The sequence below is a fragment of the Monodon monoceros genome, unplaced genomic scaffold (genome assembly GCF_005190385.1).
Source record: "Monodon monoceros isolate NGI ecotype Baffin Bay Population unplaced genomic scaffold, NGI_Narwhal_1 Super_Scaffold_22, whole genome shotgun sequence".
Lineage (NCBI taxonomy): Eukaryota > Metazoa > Chordata > Mammalia > Artiodactyla > Monodontidae > Monodon > Monodon monoceros.
In genome coordinates, this window is record NW_021703779.1 from 38,702,929 (window position 1) to 38,719,671 (window position 16,743).

General features: G+C 44.9%; 1 protein-coding gene across 1 annotated transcript in view; it reads right to left on the bottom strand.

Moving 5' to 3' along the window:
- Positions 1–14,164, bottom strand: part of MAOB (monoamine oxidase B) — a 112,664-nt gene extending 98,500 nt beyond the window's left edge. The window contains exon 1 of the mRNA XM_029240078.1: positions 13,998–14,164. Within this exon, the coding sequence (XP_029095911.1) occupies positions 13,998–14,043 (46 nt within the window). The 5' untranslated portion in view covers positions 14,044–14,164. The remainder of the gene's footprint in view (positions 1–13,997) is intronic.
- Positions 14,165–16,743: the final 2,579 nt, after the last annotated feature.

The following is a 16,743-nucleotide window of genomic DNA, read 5'->3' on the forward strand; positions in this document are numbered from 1 at the left end:
GGCCCAGTGTAGTGGTCAGCCTCCACCATCCACCCCTGTTCCAGGGACTCTCAGGACACCTAAGAGAGATTATCCAGAACTGATAAGGCTCACCACCCTCCCCAGCCCTGTTGGCATCTTGCATCCTGGAAAGGGCCAAATCCTTTAAGGGCCTCCACCTCCAACTGACTGAAGCTTCGTGGTTAGAACATCTTGTGATGTGCAGAACAAAAATGCTGTTCAATTATTGTCTGTCTAAATTAGGGTCTGTGGCAAGAAGCTTCTGAACCTGATTTGCATATAGAAGCTTTATCAGGGTTCAACACGAGTAAAAATGTAAGTGAAGCAGGATTGGACGGAGGAAGAAGTTGAACTGAAATGCAGTCACAACATAGGCCTCAGTCAATCCTACAGGGGGCTCCACAGCTGAGATGGCCCTTCAGAGTTGTCTTGCACTGAGGCAAGGGGGCCAGGCCTCTATATCCCCACATCTGTTGCAGGAAGTCAGCCCCCCAGTCAAGGGCAATTTCCAGACAGGGACTCAGCTGTGAACAAAGCAGCAGCCAACACTCTCAGCAGATGGGGGAATAACTGTCCTAAAGGGGGCTTGGGCAGCCCACTACAGCATCCACTACACTGCCATTTTAAGGCCAACGGCAAGAAGAACAAACCTGAAATTTCAATGCCATGCGTATATTAGAATGTAGATTTAAATTTCAACCACTTAACGCTGTATTGTATGGCAGATTATTTGAATTGGCTAATTATCTCTCTAATAAGTCCCATCACCAAGTCTTCCTTTGGGTCCTCTGAGGCCCTGAGGTGAATGGAACTGCCATCCTCCTCTCCTCTGTGTCATCAGAACCAGATGAACTTATCTTTCTCAGCACACACCATCCCTCAGAGAATTCACCTGTATGTGGCTGCACGCACCTCCCTCTGCTTGGTGTACCCTTCAAAGATGGACACATGGATTACCCATCTGCATATTCCCACGCCTAGCCCAATGCTTGGTAAATAAGGCACTTGATAAGGGTTTATTGAATGAATGAATCAATCAACGAATGGGCAAAGCTGACTGCTTTTTCTCCCCTGCAGAAACAACAAAATAAGAAAACATGTTTGGTGAAATGAGGATAACTCATTTGAGTGTATGCCTTTATGTGTGCTTATCATCAGTACTTAACAAGGGCTGTTTCCCTTTAACTGGCATAGCATAAAAGGGCTATTCTGAAAACAATCAACTGTATCTTATAGGACTCCTAAATAAACCAAAATCTATCATAGGATTTGAATGCAAACTAGAGAGGACATTAAAATGTAAAACATGAAACAGCTGGTTGATCGGCTTTTACAATAGACTGTGGACCAAGGCTATATTCATGTCTTATCTAGACGGGTAAAAATAATCATAGAAAATGGTTTGCTACAGGACTATCCTTTTTTCTTTTCTGCACTGAAACACAACAGAATTATCTAATTAATGATCTCAAACTTCTAGAAGCACAGGATAATGGTATTCAAAAAATTTTAAAGCGCTATAAAAATATATAAATACCTAGTAAATCATGGTAGGCAAAGAGCATTAATTGCAAAAGTGGTTTGCCTGCATGTCGTAGAGAGCAAGAATTACTTGCCACCACTGAAATTTTACAAGACTAAAGATCATTTACAAAACCTAGCACCTACAATTTCATTAAATTACAACACTGAGCTGGTGAAGAACGATGGTTTTCTCTGTGCTGTGTCAGAGAGGGAAAAATACTGGTTTCCTAGTGAAGTAACTAAGAAGCCCATTATTAAAATTCCACCTTAAACTGATGAAACTTTCTTGGAGTGACAATTCTGTAATCATTACTAAATGCCTTAAAAGGATTCCCAACACTTATTTCTAGGAATTTCCTAAAGAAATAATCAGAGTTATGCACAAAGGTTTGGGTATAAGGATATTCATAATAGCTTTGTTTAAAATAGCAGAAATTTGGAAACAACACAAATGTTCAGCAATAGAAGATTGGTAAATAAATATAATCAGATGAAATAATATAAAGTTATCAAGATCGTATAGAAGAAGAGCATTTAAGACATGGTTAAACATTCATAATATGTTATTTATTTAAAAAGAACTACCAGCGAGTGCAGTAAATACAGTAGATGGTTTGCAAAAAGAAAATATAGGTGACAATAGTAACAGTGGCTGTTTTGTGTGTGTGTGGGGGGGGAATCAATTATAGATGATTTTCTTTCTGTCTCTTTCTGTAACTTACAGATTTTCACAATAAATATATATTATTTCTGCAATTCACCTTATTAAAAAAATGTCCCCACATCTCCAAAAAAATTCCTTAAGCTGTAAATAATCAAGAAGGAATGTGATTTCATCTTTCATTTACATCAGTGGCCTTTCGTCCTAAAAATTTTCCAGGGAACTCTGGTTATTAATTCTTCACTTTACCCTAAGTTATCTGAAAGGGAGCCGTGTTGGATAACAAAACTTTTCCAAAGAGCGTGTTGCTTCAACTGGAAAATAACCCAAAGAAGGGAGATAGAATTAAACATAATTATAAAGAAACAATTTAAGACAGAAACACAACTGGGATCACAGGAATAAAAAGTAGCTCCAATTCCAAAAGATGAGGTCAGGATTCCAAATTCACTATAAAAGAATCATTGGAAATGTCTGCAAGGTAAACGAAAAGGGGGGATTATTTAGGCTGGAAGGAGAGCAAATAAAACTAAGGACCTAGAAGGACACCTTCACTGTTGTGGAATTCTGATAAATGTTGATGATGACGATGAGTCCAGAGTGAAAAATGGCCCAGGTAAGGGATGAGATGACGTGAGATCAAGAGTGTAAACTTCTGACATGAAGTTGAAATTAACTAGAACATGACATTTAAGATGCCATTAAAAGGAGACTACGGTACCATGACTAACATTTGAAAGGCCAAACCTACCTGAACTTGCTTTCTGATTTTGCCCTCTCTCTCACAAAACAACAAGTTTCAATGACAGCTTTTATGTTACAAAACAGGATGAACTATTCAGTTTGTGTTTGAGATTGCCCAAGACGTGTGTTCGTCATTTAGTAAGCTGGGTCACAACCCTTAGGAAGAAAACCTCTTTGATCTTATTTTTTAAAAAAAGGAAATTTAAAAATACAGTCAAGTCCTTCCATTTCAATTATAAAACTTCAGGGGGGAAATACTATTTTTTGTGATACTTCTTTCCTGGGCATGTTCTCAGCAAAATAGAAAAAAGGAGAGTGTACCATTGAAATACTTCTTTCCATTCTTGTCTCCCCTCCCTTTCTCCTACAACCTTCCTTGAGCTTCAGGATAACTCAATTCATTATACACAGCTGATCACCTCTCAACCTATTCCTGAATTACTACCCATCTTTTGGCTGCCCTGGCTCTAGGGTTGCCCTCTTTCACCTATCAGGCACACAACTGCCCATCTTACCTTTATAGTAAAAATGGTCAATGCTTCCTTCTTTCCAACCACAGAAGAATGTAACCAACTCACTTTGCTTTTCCTTGCTTGATACTGCCCTCCTCCTTCTAACTTTATTACCCATTATCTCCCCATCCTACTAGTCTAGACTTGCCTCTATATTATTCCTCCCATCTTTAAAGCCTCTCTCTTCTTCTCTGCCGACCCCAAACCTTAACTGTTCTTCAGGAACTGTTCAAATTCCACTCCTTCAAGGAGAACTTCTCCAACTCCTGGGGTCTTCAGTGATTTCCTCTATCTAACTTAGTTCTTGGGTCCCCCAGTACAGAACTCAATTATTATTATTATCATTTTGACCACGCTGCGTGGCATGTGGGATCTTAGTTCCCGGACCAGGCATCGAACACGCCCCCCCTGCAGTGGAAGCGCGGAGTTTTAACCACTGAACCGCTGGGGAAGGCCCCAGAACTCAATTATTTATTATTTCTAGTCTTTTCTTATTGCCTATATGTGCTGCTCTTGTGTCTCCAATTGCATTTTAAGTTTTCTGAGGGTAGGAACTTGGTTTTCTGTAGTGCCTTTGTTTACTGAGTTAACCGAGGAGACTGAAGATGGACCCATTTTGTGAACTTGAAATCCCAGACCAGGGATTGAACCTGTGCCCCCTGAAGTGGAAGCACGGAGTCCTAACCACTGGACCACCAGGGAATTCCCTAGAGCAAACATTTTTTTAGCTCAGGAGGAATTTATGGGATTTGGATGGTCAAAGTCAGGAAAGAATTTTATACCATTCTCAAGGGAAATAATGACTTTTATTCAGAAACAGTCCTAAAACGCTAAGCCCAACAAATTTGGGGCCTTTGCCAAATGGCAATGCTGCATTTTTCACCTCAGCAAACTTCCAAAGTATTCTGTTATGGGGACAAAAACACTCATTCTGAACAGGGCCTCTCAATTTGGCTCACTTTTTGGACTTACAAGTGCATTTGATCTTGTACGTTTCCAGGATCCCCTCAGTTAAGTACTGCCTGCTGACTTGTAAAAACAGCAGAGTTAATATTGATTGACATTCCAGAAGTTAGCCCCAGGACCATCACTCCACTTAATGAGTAAAAATCTGGAGGCTGTGGAAGTAGGTTACTAACCCAAGCTATATAGTTAGGGACACAGGTAGGATTTGAACCCAAGTCTTAGGCTCCCAGAGTCCTTGCATTTAACTTCTGTGTTATCCTGCTTCCTCCAGGAAATAAAAGGTTAGGTCCATTCTTTCAACAGATTTCTTGTTGTAAGGCTTACCTTCTCTGGGTCCAAAGCCTGAGAAGACCCACAATCCTGATCAAGGGATTCTATCAATTTCTGGGGGCTAGGGTGAGCTGGGTTCTTTGCTAAACACCAGAGATAGGGAGATACATTGTACAAAGTCCCTGATTTTGAGCAGCCTATGATCAAGTGAGGGTTCACAGATACTTAAACAGGTAATTTACATTAAACATGGTAAATGATATCCAGTAATAGACATACACATGGAACACTGCTAAGACTATAAGTATAATGGCCATCAAATCCAAAGATGAAACAAAAGTTAGTGGGAGTTCTGATACAGTCACATGCTATTGTACACATTTCATTTGTCCCAGGTGCTGACTTGACATCTACCATTATACTATGACCTTGTCACCCGTAATAATTCAATACTCACTAATTTTAAATATTATTAAACTGCAGAAGTTCTACTTCAGTGTCCATCAGTCAAGTGCATATGCATATATAGTTTGAATCTTGACAGGAATAAAGAAATGTACAAACATTAGAATTTGGTGATAGCAACATTTGTTGCCATTACTGATATCTGGAGAAATACTTGACACGGGAACATTATACTGACTTTACCATGTCAATAGAACATGAAAAAGCTACTGAGGCCCAAAATATTAGAGAAATAAGTTAGAAGCTAAATTATCTCTTCAAGTTCATAGGATAAATTTGAGTCAGAGGCCACCTGCGTATTTACTGTCAAAAATGCAGAAATCATCAAAACAGCTGATTTTCTTTCTCTTTTTTTTGCCCTATCAGTTGCATTTAAAAGCAGATTTTTAAATGGCTCTGAAGAACCTAGGGGCAGGACAGGAATAATGATGCAGATGTAGAGAATGGACTTGAGGACACGGGGAGGGTGAAGGGTAAGCTGGGACGAAGTGAGAGAGTGGCACAGACATATATACACTACCAAATGTAAAATAGATAGCTAGTGGGAAGCAGCCACATAGCACAGGGAGATCAGCTCGGTGCTTTGTGACCACCTAGAGGGGTGGGATAGGGAGGGGGGGAGGGAGACGCAAGAGGGAGGAGATATGGGGATATATGTACACGTATAGCTGATTCACCTTGTTATAAAGCAGAAACTAACACACCATTGTAAAGCAATTATACTCCAATAAAGATGTTAAAAAAAAAAGCAGATTTCTTTTTCAGTGATAATCCATATATCTGTGTATATTCTTTCTTTCTTTTTTCTCGTAACCATTTTTTAAATTTTTTATTTGTTATTTATTTTCGTCTGCATTGGGTCTTCGTTGCTGCACACGGGCTTTCTCTAGTTGTGGTGAGCGGGGGCTACTCTTCGCTGTGGTGCACGGGCTTCTTATTGTGGTGGCTTCTCTTGTTGAAGAGCACGGGCTCTAGGCACGTGGGCTCAGTAGTTGTGGCTCGCAGGCTCCAGAGCGCAGGCTCAGTAGTTGTGGCGCACGGGTTTAGTTGCTCCGCGGCCTGTAGGATATTCCCGGACCGAGGATCAAACCTATGTCCCCTGCGTTGGCAGGTGGATTCTTAACCACTGTGCCACCAGGGAAGCCCTCTCTTAACCATTTTTTAATTGAAGTCTAGTTAATATACAATGTTGTGTTAGTTTCAGGTGTACAGCAAAGTGATTCAGATATATATATATATATGTATATATATACACATATATATATTCTTTTTCAGATTCTTTTGCATTATAGGTTATTATAAGATATTGAATATAGTTCCCTGTGCTATACAGCAGGTCTTTGTTGGTTATCTATTTTATATAGAGTAGTGTGTATATGTTAATCCCAAACTACTAATTTATCTCTTCCCCACCGCTAACCCCTTTAGTAACCATAAGTTTGTTTTCTATGTCTGTGAGTCTATTTCTGTTTTGTAAATAAGTTCATTTGTATCATTTTTTAGATTCCACATATAAGTGATATCATATGATATTTGACTTTGTCTGACTTCACTTAGTATGATAATCTCTAGGTCCATCCACGTTGCTGCAAATGGCATTTTCATTCTTTTTTATGGCTGAATAAGATATATATATATATATATATATATATCACACCTTTATCCATTCATCTGTTGATGGACATTTAGGTTGCTTCCATGTCTCGGCTATTGTAAATAGTGCTGCTATGAACATTGGGGTGCATGTATCTTTTCGAAATAGCGTTTTCTCTGGATATACGCCCAGGAATGGGATTGCTGGATCATATGGTAACTCTGTTTTTAGTTTTTTAAGGAACCTCCATACTGTTCTCCATAGTGGCTGTACCAATTTACATTCCTATCAACAGTGTCTCCATACCCTCTCCAGCATTAATTGTCTGTAGACTCTTTAATGATGGACATTCTAACTGGTGTGAGGTCAACTACTCGTTGTAGTTTTGACTTGCATTTCTCTAATAATCAGCGGTATTGAGCATCTTTTCATGTGCCTGTTGGCCATCTGTGTGTCTTCTCTGGAGAAATGTCTATTTAGGTCTTCTGCCCATTTTTGGATTGGGTTGTTTGTTTTTTTAATATTAAGCTGTATGAGCTGTCAAACCAGCTGATTTTCAAACTTAGATGACATACATATCAGTTGTATTACTCAGTGTGTATGCCTTTTCCATTGTTCCAGCGTGAACAAATTGTATCAAAACAAATTCTAAGTTATTGTTACAGAGGAAATGGCTGCTCTGATGATGGGCAAAGGTTAAGAGGCTGGAACTAACTGCTCCTGCAGTGGCATTTTCTCTGGGAGCAGAAGAAATCAGCAGTGGTAGAGCATAGAGGTTAAGAGCATGGCGTTAACTGTGATCTCACCACTAACCAGCTGTGCCACCTTAAGCAAAGTTGGTAACCTTTCCATGCCTTGGTTTTCTCATCTAGAAAGTAGGGATAATACTTCAAAAAGCAGTTTAAAGGGTTAAAAGAGAAAATGCATGTTAAGTGCTTGGAATGGGGCTTGGCATCTGGCAAGCACACAGTAGACCTTGGCTACTATTGTTAATCAGGCTGACAACATGGCCACTAACCACTAATGGATCTGAAATGGCAGTGTGCCAGTCGACTCCACTGTCAAACCTTGGGTTGAGGGAGTGGCTAGTGGCTGTGCATGTACACATCCTAACACACACACACACACACACACACACACACACACACTCATGGAATATTATCTTGTAACAGGGATGCTGCTTCGCAGCCCTACTTTCTTGGCTTGTATGTGATTTACGAACTCAGATGATACATGAAAGTCAGCAGCTAAACTGAAAGAAAAATCTTAAACTCCAATTATTTTTAATATATATTTAAGAGATAAACATGTCAGAAATTCTAAACACAGAACAGATTTCTACACGAAGATTTCGAATTCATTTGGTACTCAGCAGATGTTAATACTAGGATCACCTCACTGTTACTCAATTTAGCATATAGACAACACTCAAAATGCTGGCTCTTCTATTATTATTAAATAATTAATATTATTAAAGACATAAATAATAGTCCCATTTACTATTTCTTCTAATTAAGACAGGAGTCAGGTGGCTGAAAATGAGGACCAGGTCAGAATCGGAATAACAGCCAGGCTGGGGTAGTGATGAGATACAGATCTAGTGCTTTTAAAATGTCTTCTGAAGAGGAACACAGTGGGTTTAGTGGCTCTGAAGCCCAAGGTAAGCCTGAGCTCTTCAGGCTCCGCACCAGAGGGAATGAGGGGATGGGGGTGGGGCAGGATGAGGCCGGAACCATGCGTGCGTATATACCTTGCAGCCTGTTGCCACCTTATAAATGCCTCACAGCAAGAAAAATGACTGGTTAGTAAAGAGGGAGATGTGATTACACAGAGGTGCCTGCCTCTGCTCCCACAGATTAAAAAACCCTAGGAGCTAAAAAAGATATCTTTTTCAAAAGGTACAAGCTGACACCATAATGACCACTGTGTACAGTCCTTCATGTGCATTCTTTCTAATCCTAGCAACAACCTCTCCGCCAATAAAGGCATTAGGAGTCTCATTTTAAAGATAAGGCAGCTGGGGGCTTCCCTCATGGCGCACTGGTTAAGAATCCGCCTGCCAATGCAGGGGACACAGGTTCGAGCCCTGGTCCGGGAAGATCCCACATGCCGTGGAGCAACTAAGCCCGTGTGCCACAACTACTGAGCCTGTGCTCTAGAGCCCATGAGCCACAACTACTGAGCCCGTGTGCCGCAACTACTGAAGCCTGTGCACCTAGAGCCCATGCTCCAAAACAAGAGAAGTCACCGCGATGAGAAGCCCACGCACCACAACGAAGAGTAGCCCCTGCTCGCCGCAACTAGAGAAAGCCCGCCCACAACAACAAAGACCCAACGCAGCCAAAAATAAATAAATTAATTAATTAAATAAATTAAAGATAAGGCAGCTGAAGAGCAGAGAGGTGAGGGAAATTTTAAGGTGACACAATAGGTAAGTGTAGGAAGTGGGATTCATAACAAGTCTGTTTGATGTTTGATGTATGCTGCTTAAACATTGCCATACTGCTGCTCTATATCCTGTCCTCGACCAGGATATACAAATTTCCAAGCACTTCTACCCGATTACTATTTTTTAGAACATTCAGGTGGGTCATAGGAGTCCAGGGAAGTTCTCCATCTTTCTTCATCAAAGGTGAGGTGGGGCTTTTGCCACTAACATACAGGCCACGTCTGCCTATTGCGTCCCTCAACTCATGATCCCTCGTGGGCCCTCTCTGACACCCCAGGCCACTCCTGCCAACCAGCAACAAGCTGGCCCTCCTGGCCGCACAGATCACCTCCCAAGTGTTGGTTACCACTTGGAAAGCTGGCTCTGATTCCTCCAGACTCTTAGCCAAGTGCCTGCCACCCTCACATGACCAGATCTCCTCTCTCAAGCCTGGGGGGAAGAAAAGTTCTCCTTTCTGCTTCAAGTTTCCTTTTTTAGGTTTTATTTTGAGGCTTGAGCAAGAGTCATTCCAGAATTGCAAAAGATAGTTTCCATGGTTCTACCAAACCAAACTTTAAAACCAAGACTCGGAACAGAAACCATATGCTGCTGTCCAGCTCCATGGGGGAAATGCCATTTACTCTGCCAAGTCTCCAGAGATGAGCTGCTCCTCGGGCGAAAGAGATTTCAGGAGGTGTGCGTTTATATACCACACACATTTCCAAAAACAAAAAGCTGTTCTATAGTTGCCTCGGAATTTTTCAAACACTAAAAAAGAAAGTTACATATTAACCAGCTGTACCCCCAGTACACCTGTTTATCCCAAAGGGAGTGATTAAAATTTGCTGACAGCTTTGCAAACTATCAGAGAATTACCAGAATGACCAGAATGTCCCAAGTTTAATAATTAACAAAGTTAAAAAAACAGAGTCTAATTCAGACTCTTTTATCTTTTTTAATTTTTATTTATTTATTTTTTTGCGGTACGCGGGCCTCTCACCGTTGTGGCCTCTCCCGTTGCGGAGCACAGGCTCCGGACGCGCAGGCTCAGCGGCCATGGCTCACGGGCCCAGCCTCTCCGCAGCACGTGGGATCTTCCTGGACCAGGCCACGAACCTGTGTCCCCTGCATCGGCAGGTGGACTCTCAACCACTGTGCCACCAGGGAAGCCCCTAATTCAGACTCTTTTAAACCACTGTGTCAGTCACCGACTAATCCCCAAATTCTGATTTTACCACTTTTCCCATTCTCAATATGATTTGGCAGGACATGCAAAAGGATTGGTAGTGAATGGATGCGAATATCAGATCCAATCAACTGCTGCTTTGTTGGTGTAAAGCTAAAGTTCATTAATTCAACTCATTTTGAGTGCTAACTGGGCCAGGCAGAGCTCTGGAGCTGGGGTTAGGGGTTCTCAGGGAGAAAAAGAAACACCTCCCGGGGCTCCAGAGGCTTACAGCCTAGTGGAGGAGAAAGATATTGAACAAGAAATGACATTAATATATGAACAATGAAAAACTCATGGAAAAGAACAAGATGGCAGAGGAAAATTAAACAAAGGCATCTAATCCCATTTAGAGGGATTTGGGAAGGCTGCCCCGGGGAAATGACATCTGAGCTAAGATCTGAGGTTAACTAAGTGTTTTTCAGTTTCTCAGTTTCCTATCTCTCTCATCAAACTATAAAGAATGACTGTAGGGCTTCCCTGGTGGCTCAGTGGTTAAGAATCCACCTGCCAATGCAGGGGACACGGGTTCGATCCCTGGCCCAAGGAGATCCCACATGCTGCGGAGTAACTAAGCCTGTGCGCCACGACTACTGAGGCCGTGTGCCACAACTACTGAAGCCCGTGTGCCTAGAGCCTGTGCTCCACAACAAGAGGAGCCACTGCAATGAGAAGCCCGCACACCGCAACAAAGAGTAGCCCCAGCTCCCTGTAACTAGGGAAAGCCTGCGCGCAGCAATGAAGACCCAACGCAGCCAAAAATAAATAAATAAATTAGTTTTAAAAAAAGATTACTATTATAAAAGAAAAAAGAATGACTGTAATATCTTCCTCGCAGTGGAGGAGGTAAGCACGCCCTTGTCCAGTTCTGTCCCAGGCGTCCTCTCTTCTCTTTCTGCTCTTGGTTTGGGTCATTTCATGGACTTAAGTGGCTTCAACTAAAATGTCTCTGTCACACAACTCTGTCAGCCCAACTTGTTCCTTGCACTTCCAGCTGCTAGACATCTCTCCCTGGGAGTTCACCTAGCACCTCCAACTCTAGATGTCCCATCTTTCCCCCAAGCCTGCTCTTCTTTTTGCATCACCATATTCCTGTCACTTGACACATGCCACTCTGTGAATGAAAAATCATCAGTGGCTGTTCACTGACCTCAGAAGGAACTAAATCTTTGTGGGATGACATACAAGGCTCCCCACAATTCATCCCAACCCACCTTCGTAGCCTGGTCTCTCACAAGTCCCCCCAACACTCCACACTGAAGTTCTTATGTTTCCTAAGCATGAGAACATCTCACATATTTGTGATTTTATATAAGCTGCTCTTTAGCTTCAAATACTTTCTTCATCTAGTCTCCTGGTGAATTCATATCCATTCCTTAAGATCGACTTCAAGTGTCACCTCCTCTGTGAAGTCTGCCCAGATATTCTCAGGCAGAGTTGGACACGCACTTTGCCTAGAACTTCCTGCTACTAAGGCATCTATCATAGGTCATTAGTTTTACTTGTTCATGACTCTGCCTTCTGCCTCAGCGTGTGACTACCCCAGGGGCAATGGCTCTGCCTAATTAACCTTCCATTCCCTTTGGGATAAGATGTGGGACAGGAAGCAAATGTTCCTTGAATGAATGGATAATGAATTAATGAGTGGACCCCTCTTGTGACACCTACCGCTTTCTACCTTGTATTGTCTTTGCCTGGATACCTCACCTCCCTTCCTGAATAGACAAATCTTCCAGGACAAGAACAATGTGACCCATTTTTGCATCCTCTACCGCAGCTGGCCCTAATGCCTACTGTTTGAATAAATGAGCAAAACTCTTGCAAGACCTTGTGTCATACATATGTCAGACTTTGCAAAGCCATTTTCACACACATTGCTTCACTTACCTTTCACAAGAACCTTGTAACCTAGCTATGACTAGTTGGTGTTATCCTCATGTAGAACAATGCCTATTCTATGTAAGGTTCTTGAGAAAAGGCAGATCTACTCACCAGTCCCTTGTTTGGGGAGTTTGGGGGTCAGAGTAGAGATTCATCACTGTTGGAAAAAATAGCTAAAACCTTATCTATCTTTCCTATACGAGTCTAACATGAATAATTTGAGTGAGCTTGAAGGTTTGGAGTATGAATCAGAAAGGCCAAAATAAGAGGGAAAACAGAAGAATCTGAACCCGTTAGACATAGTTTGGGCAAGAAAAGGACTTTGGGGGCCTAGAAAGAGAGGCTTCAGCTTCCCTAAGATGGGGTGCTGTGCAAGGCAGCATGGAGGCACATCTTGCGATATTTTCTAAAACACCTAGGTAGATATGATTTTGAGTCCAAGTTCTTCTAGGAGAGAAGATGTCAAAAATACTGAAAGACAATGGCATCTATATAGCCTTAGCCTACCGCAGCATGCTGTTGTGCTTATGTACCTGTGTACCTGCAGCACCAGCCACAGAGCCTGGCATGGGTGAGCTCAGGAGGAACCGGGCAGACAGAAGTGGTAACCCCTGAGATCTGACTCAAAGGTGAGGTAGGCTGGAGTGGAAGAGCAGCACCCAACATCCAACACCTTGGTTTCTTCACCTGGCACAAGGGAGTCAGAGCACCTCTGCCCTGCCCGCCCCACAGGGAACAAGGTGGAGCCCTGCTCCTGAGATCTGGTTAGGGCACATTTTAGCCAACACATTCCTGGGTTGTGGAGGTGTCCTAATTACTGCTCAAGCACCAGGAGGTCCTGCGGGTTCGGCCAAAGCATCGCCAGGGGTCTGTTAGCCAGGCTGTTTTGGAAGCATTGCTTATTTCCACTGACTCCATCCCATAGGAGCCGCCTGACCCTCCTGAGAGGGTGGGTTCCCCCACTGACCCCATCCCTCTTCTGGCTTCTGTTTTTTTGGGGTCCCTGCTGTGTGCACGGCCCCTCTCCCCCCGTGTCTAAGAGGGTAGTTTCTGTCCCCATCCCTGTTGGGCTTCTTGGCCACCGCCACTGAGTGGGGGGAGGAGGGAATGAGAGGAGAAGAGGCATTTGACAAGAAGGCCCTGCAGCCCCAGGCAGACACATGGCAATCATGGAACCACAAAGAATCAGGGTGAGGAGGGTCCTTAGTAATCGACTGCCCCAGGGTCCAATCCTTTCTGAACTGGGAGCTGTTCAAGGTCGTTTTCCTGGTTCCAGAATAACAACACGCAGTGGTGCACGCCTGCTCCAAGTAAGGATGTAGAGTGTCCAGGTCAGGCTGCAACAAAGTGACTGACCTTTGCTTGGGGCAAGTGACTGACCTTTATGCCACCCCCTAGTAAGACTCTGTCCCCTGCCCATTTTCTTCCCCCGCGATTTGAAAATTCCAGCTAGCTCAGGCTTGGCAGCTGTCCGGGGAAAAGTTCAAAGTCCAGCCCCAGACCTTCAACACATTTCCAGCCCTCGGCTTCTGTCCAGGGGCGCACCAAATCCTTCCCCCGAGGGAGGACTCCGTGTGCGCGCTCGGGACCCTCTAGATCCCCTCGGGCGCACGAAGGGTCTAGGGGCTCCTGGCGGCACCCCGCCCCACTGCCGCCCTGCGTGCCTCCCTGGGCGGCCACTTGTCGGAGCCCGGGAGGAGGAAGGAGGGCGCGCAGCCGCCACTGACCTGAGATGCCGCCCCCCACCACGACCACGTCGCATTTGCTGCTCATGTTGCTCGTCCCTCTCCGGGCCACCTCGGTGCCAGCTGCTCCGGTGTCTGGATCGCGGCCCCCGCCCGCTGCGCTGCCCCCGCGCACCAGCGCCTCAGCCGAGCGGCTATATTGCCGGCCGAGGGCGTCGGGTCGCGGAGCCCCGCCCGCCCGCCTACGCGCCGGCCTGGTTGGAGCGCGCACCGCCCCCGACCCCGCCCGGAGCTCCGCCGCTCAAACCTGGGGAGGGCGGACGCCGGAGCAGAGAGGTCACTTAGGGCCTGCAAGAGTCCATGCCCGGAACCACCACCCTTTGGCCTTCTGCACTGCACGGTATTTTCCCATCAGCTTCCCTGGTGCGCTGTTCAGCTTGGGGGCTGGGAGGATGGCAGATTGGGTGTCTTCCTCCAGCACCCCAGTGACTCCCTGGAAAGGATCAGTGGAGAGAATAGCAAACAGTAAATGAGGGCTTTTCTGGTACCAGGCACCGTACTAAGCATTTTACATGCGTAATTCCCAGTTAAACCTTACAACAGCCCATTTTACAGGTGAGGTAAGTGAGATAAAGTAGTTAGCGAGGGGCAAAGGCAAGATAAAAAGCCAGAAATAATGCTTTTCTAAAAAGCCAGGAAGATTCCAAGACCCACCTTGATCTACCACACAGTATTGCCATTACCTTGGCATATACTTGAGTGGGATTGCCAACCCCTCTCACCCGCTTCCGAGTACCCACTTCTTTCCCCACTCTCCCTGCCCTTATGCCCACGGTGAACTCAAGCAGGTTCTTCCCTCGTATTGCAAATGCAACACCTAAAGGTTATCTTTAAAAGTCTCATGTTTGCAAGTGATCAAAACAGCCAGCTGCTCCTTGAGCAGCCCAGTGTGTCCCTTGTGGGAGCTGCCGAGGCAGGAACCCAGGAAACTGGTGGTGTCAGGGTGAGGCCTTGGATGGTCAGGGTAGAATTCAGAGGCCTCCCTGAATCAGCAAGGGGAGTTAGTTATGGCCCTGGGACATGGGCCTGGGCTTTGCCAAACGTAGGATGAGATGTTTAGGCTGAGGCAGCTTTAAGTAATACAGAGGTGTACTTCTTCATACCACCCGGAGAGCCACCTCTGAGAACCAAAAGCAGAAAGAAGCAGTGTAGTGTGGCTTTTTCAAGAAATAACTGTGAAGTGCTTCTGTTCAGAACAGGGAAGCTGTGGGCCTGGTGGGGGCCTGGCTCCAGGTCTGGTGAATTGATGAAGCCTGAAGTACACCTCTATCTCATCCCACCCCAGTCCATGTATCCACTTGCTGCCAAAGAATTCTGAGCTCTTGCTGCCCTCAGGCTAGAAGAGGGTTTGGGCATGTCTGTGACTAAGAAGTCACTGGTGGCAGAGAAAGCCTTGGTCCAGCTCTAAGCTGAATTCTGGAAACTTCCATCTCTCACGCTTTGGTGTAAAACAGTTCTTGTGTTTGAATGTTGAGCCCACATCCCCACTGCCTCACCCAGCAGGCAGCCTGTGCTGGCCTCCTCCTTGTCAAGTCTTACTCATCCACTTCCATCCACAGGTCCCTGAAGTTGTGGGCTCCTTAGCTGTGGACACTCTGTCCCCTTACCTAGCCTGCAAGAGAATCACACATCCAGGAGGGTGGGACAGGATGGGTGGAAAGGATGCTTGTGAGATCTGCTTGGAACGTCCTTTGCTTGGTTCCAGCAATGCAAAGTCAGCCAGAGGCCTGGGCATATAAAGCTTTGAGTCCAATGAAGGTTGACTATCCTTTCTCGATATTCAACGGGCAGCAAGGCCGGGAGAGGAACTGCAGTTCCATGGTGTTTACGGAGAAAACTCACTGGCAAACAGCATTTTCCCCAGACAAAAGTAATCAGTTACGTTGTGCTCTACGAGGCCAAAAATGGCTTGAACTCAAGCCTTGGTTGTGGAGGGAAAAGGAGCCTTTAGAGACACATCCGGGCAGTTGTCCAGGCCTGTTCAGGGTCCTCAGCCTCCTAGGTGGGGTAACTGCCAAGGTCCATCTTCTCCCTTGGCATCATGCGGCAAAATGAAGCCTCTAAAAGCAGTGTTTCCTTTTTTTTTTTTTTTTTTTGCGGTACACGGGCCTCTCACTGTTGTGGCCTCTTCCGCCGCGGAGCACAGGCTCCGGACGCGCAGGCTCAGCGGCAATGGCTCACGGGCCCAGCCACTCCGCGGCATGTGGGATCTTCCCGGACCGGGGCACGAACCCATGTCCCCCGCATCGGCAGGTGGACTCCCAACCACTGCGCCACCAGGGAAGCCCTCCCTAAAAGCAGTGTTTCTTAAACTTGGATGTGGGTACAAATCACCCAGGTCTGGGGTGGGGCCTGAGAAGCTGCATTTCTAACAAGCCCCAGGTGATGTCAGTGCTGCTGTCTGTGGACCACACACCTTGAACACATTCCACTCTTCTCCAGGCCTCTGCTCTCCATCAGTTTCAGAACCAGCTCCACGGTCCAGAGCCCCTGACCTATCTCAAGGTGATCTTAATGATAAGATGTCTGTTCATTATACAAGCATTTATGGAACATCAACTATGCTGAGCCTTGAAGGATGAAGAGGAGTTAATCAACTGCCGAGGAAGATGAGCACTCCAGGCAGAGTTGGGAGGAAAGCTTGAGGCTGGAGACTTGGAAAAATTGGACACAGTCCAGGGTACAAAGAACTTTTTCTTTTTTTTTTTTTTTTTTGCGGTACACGAGC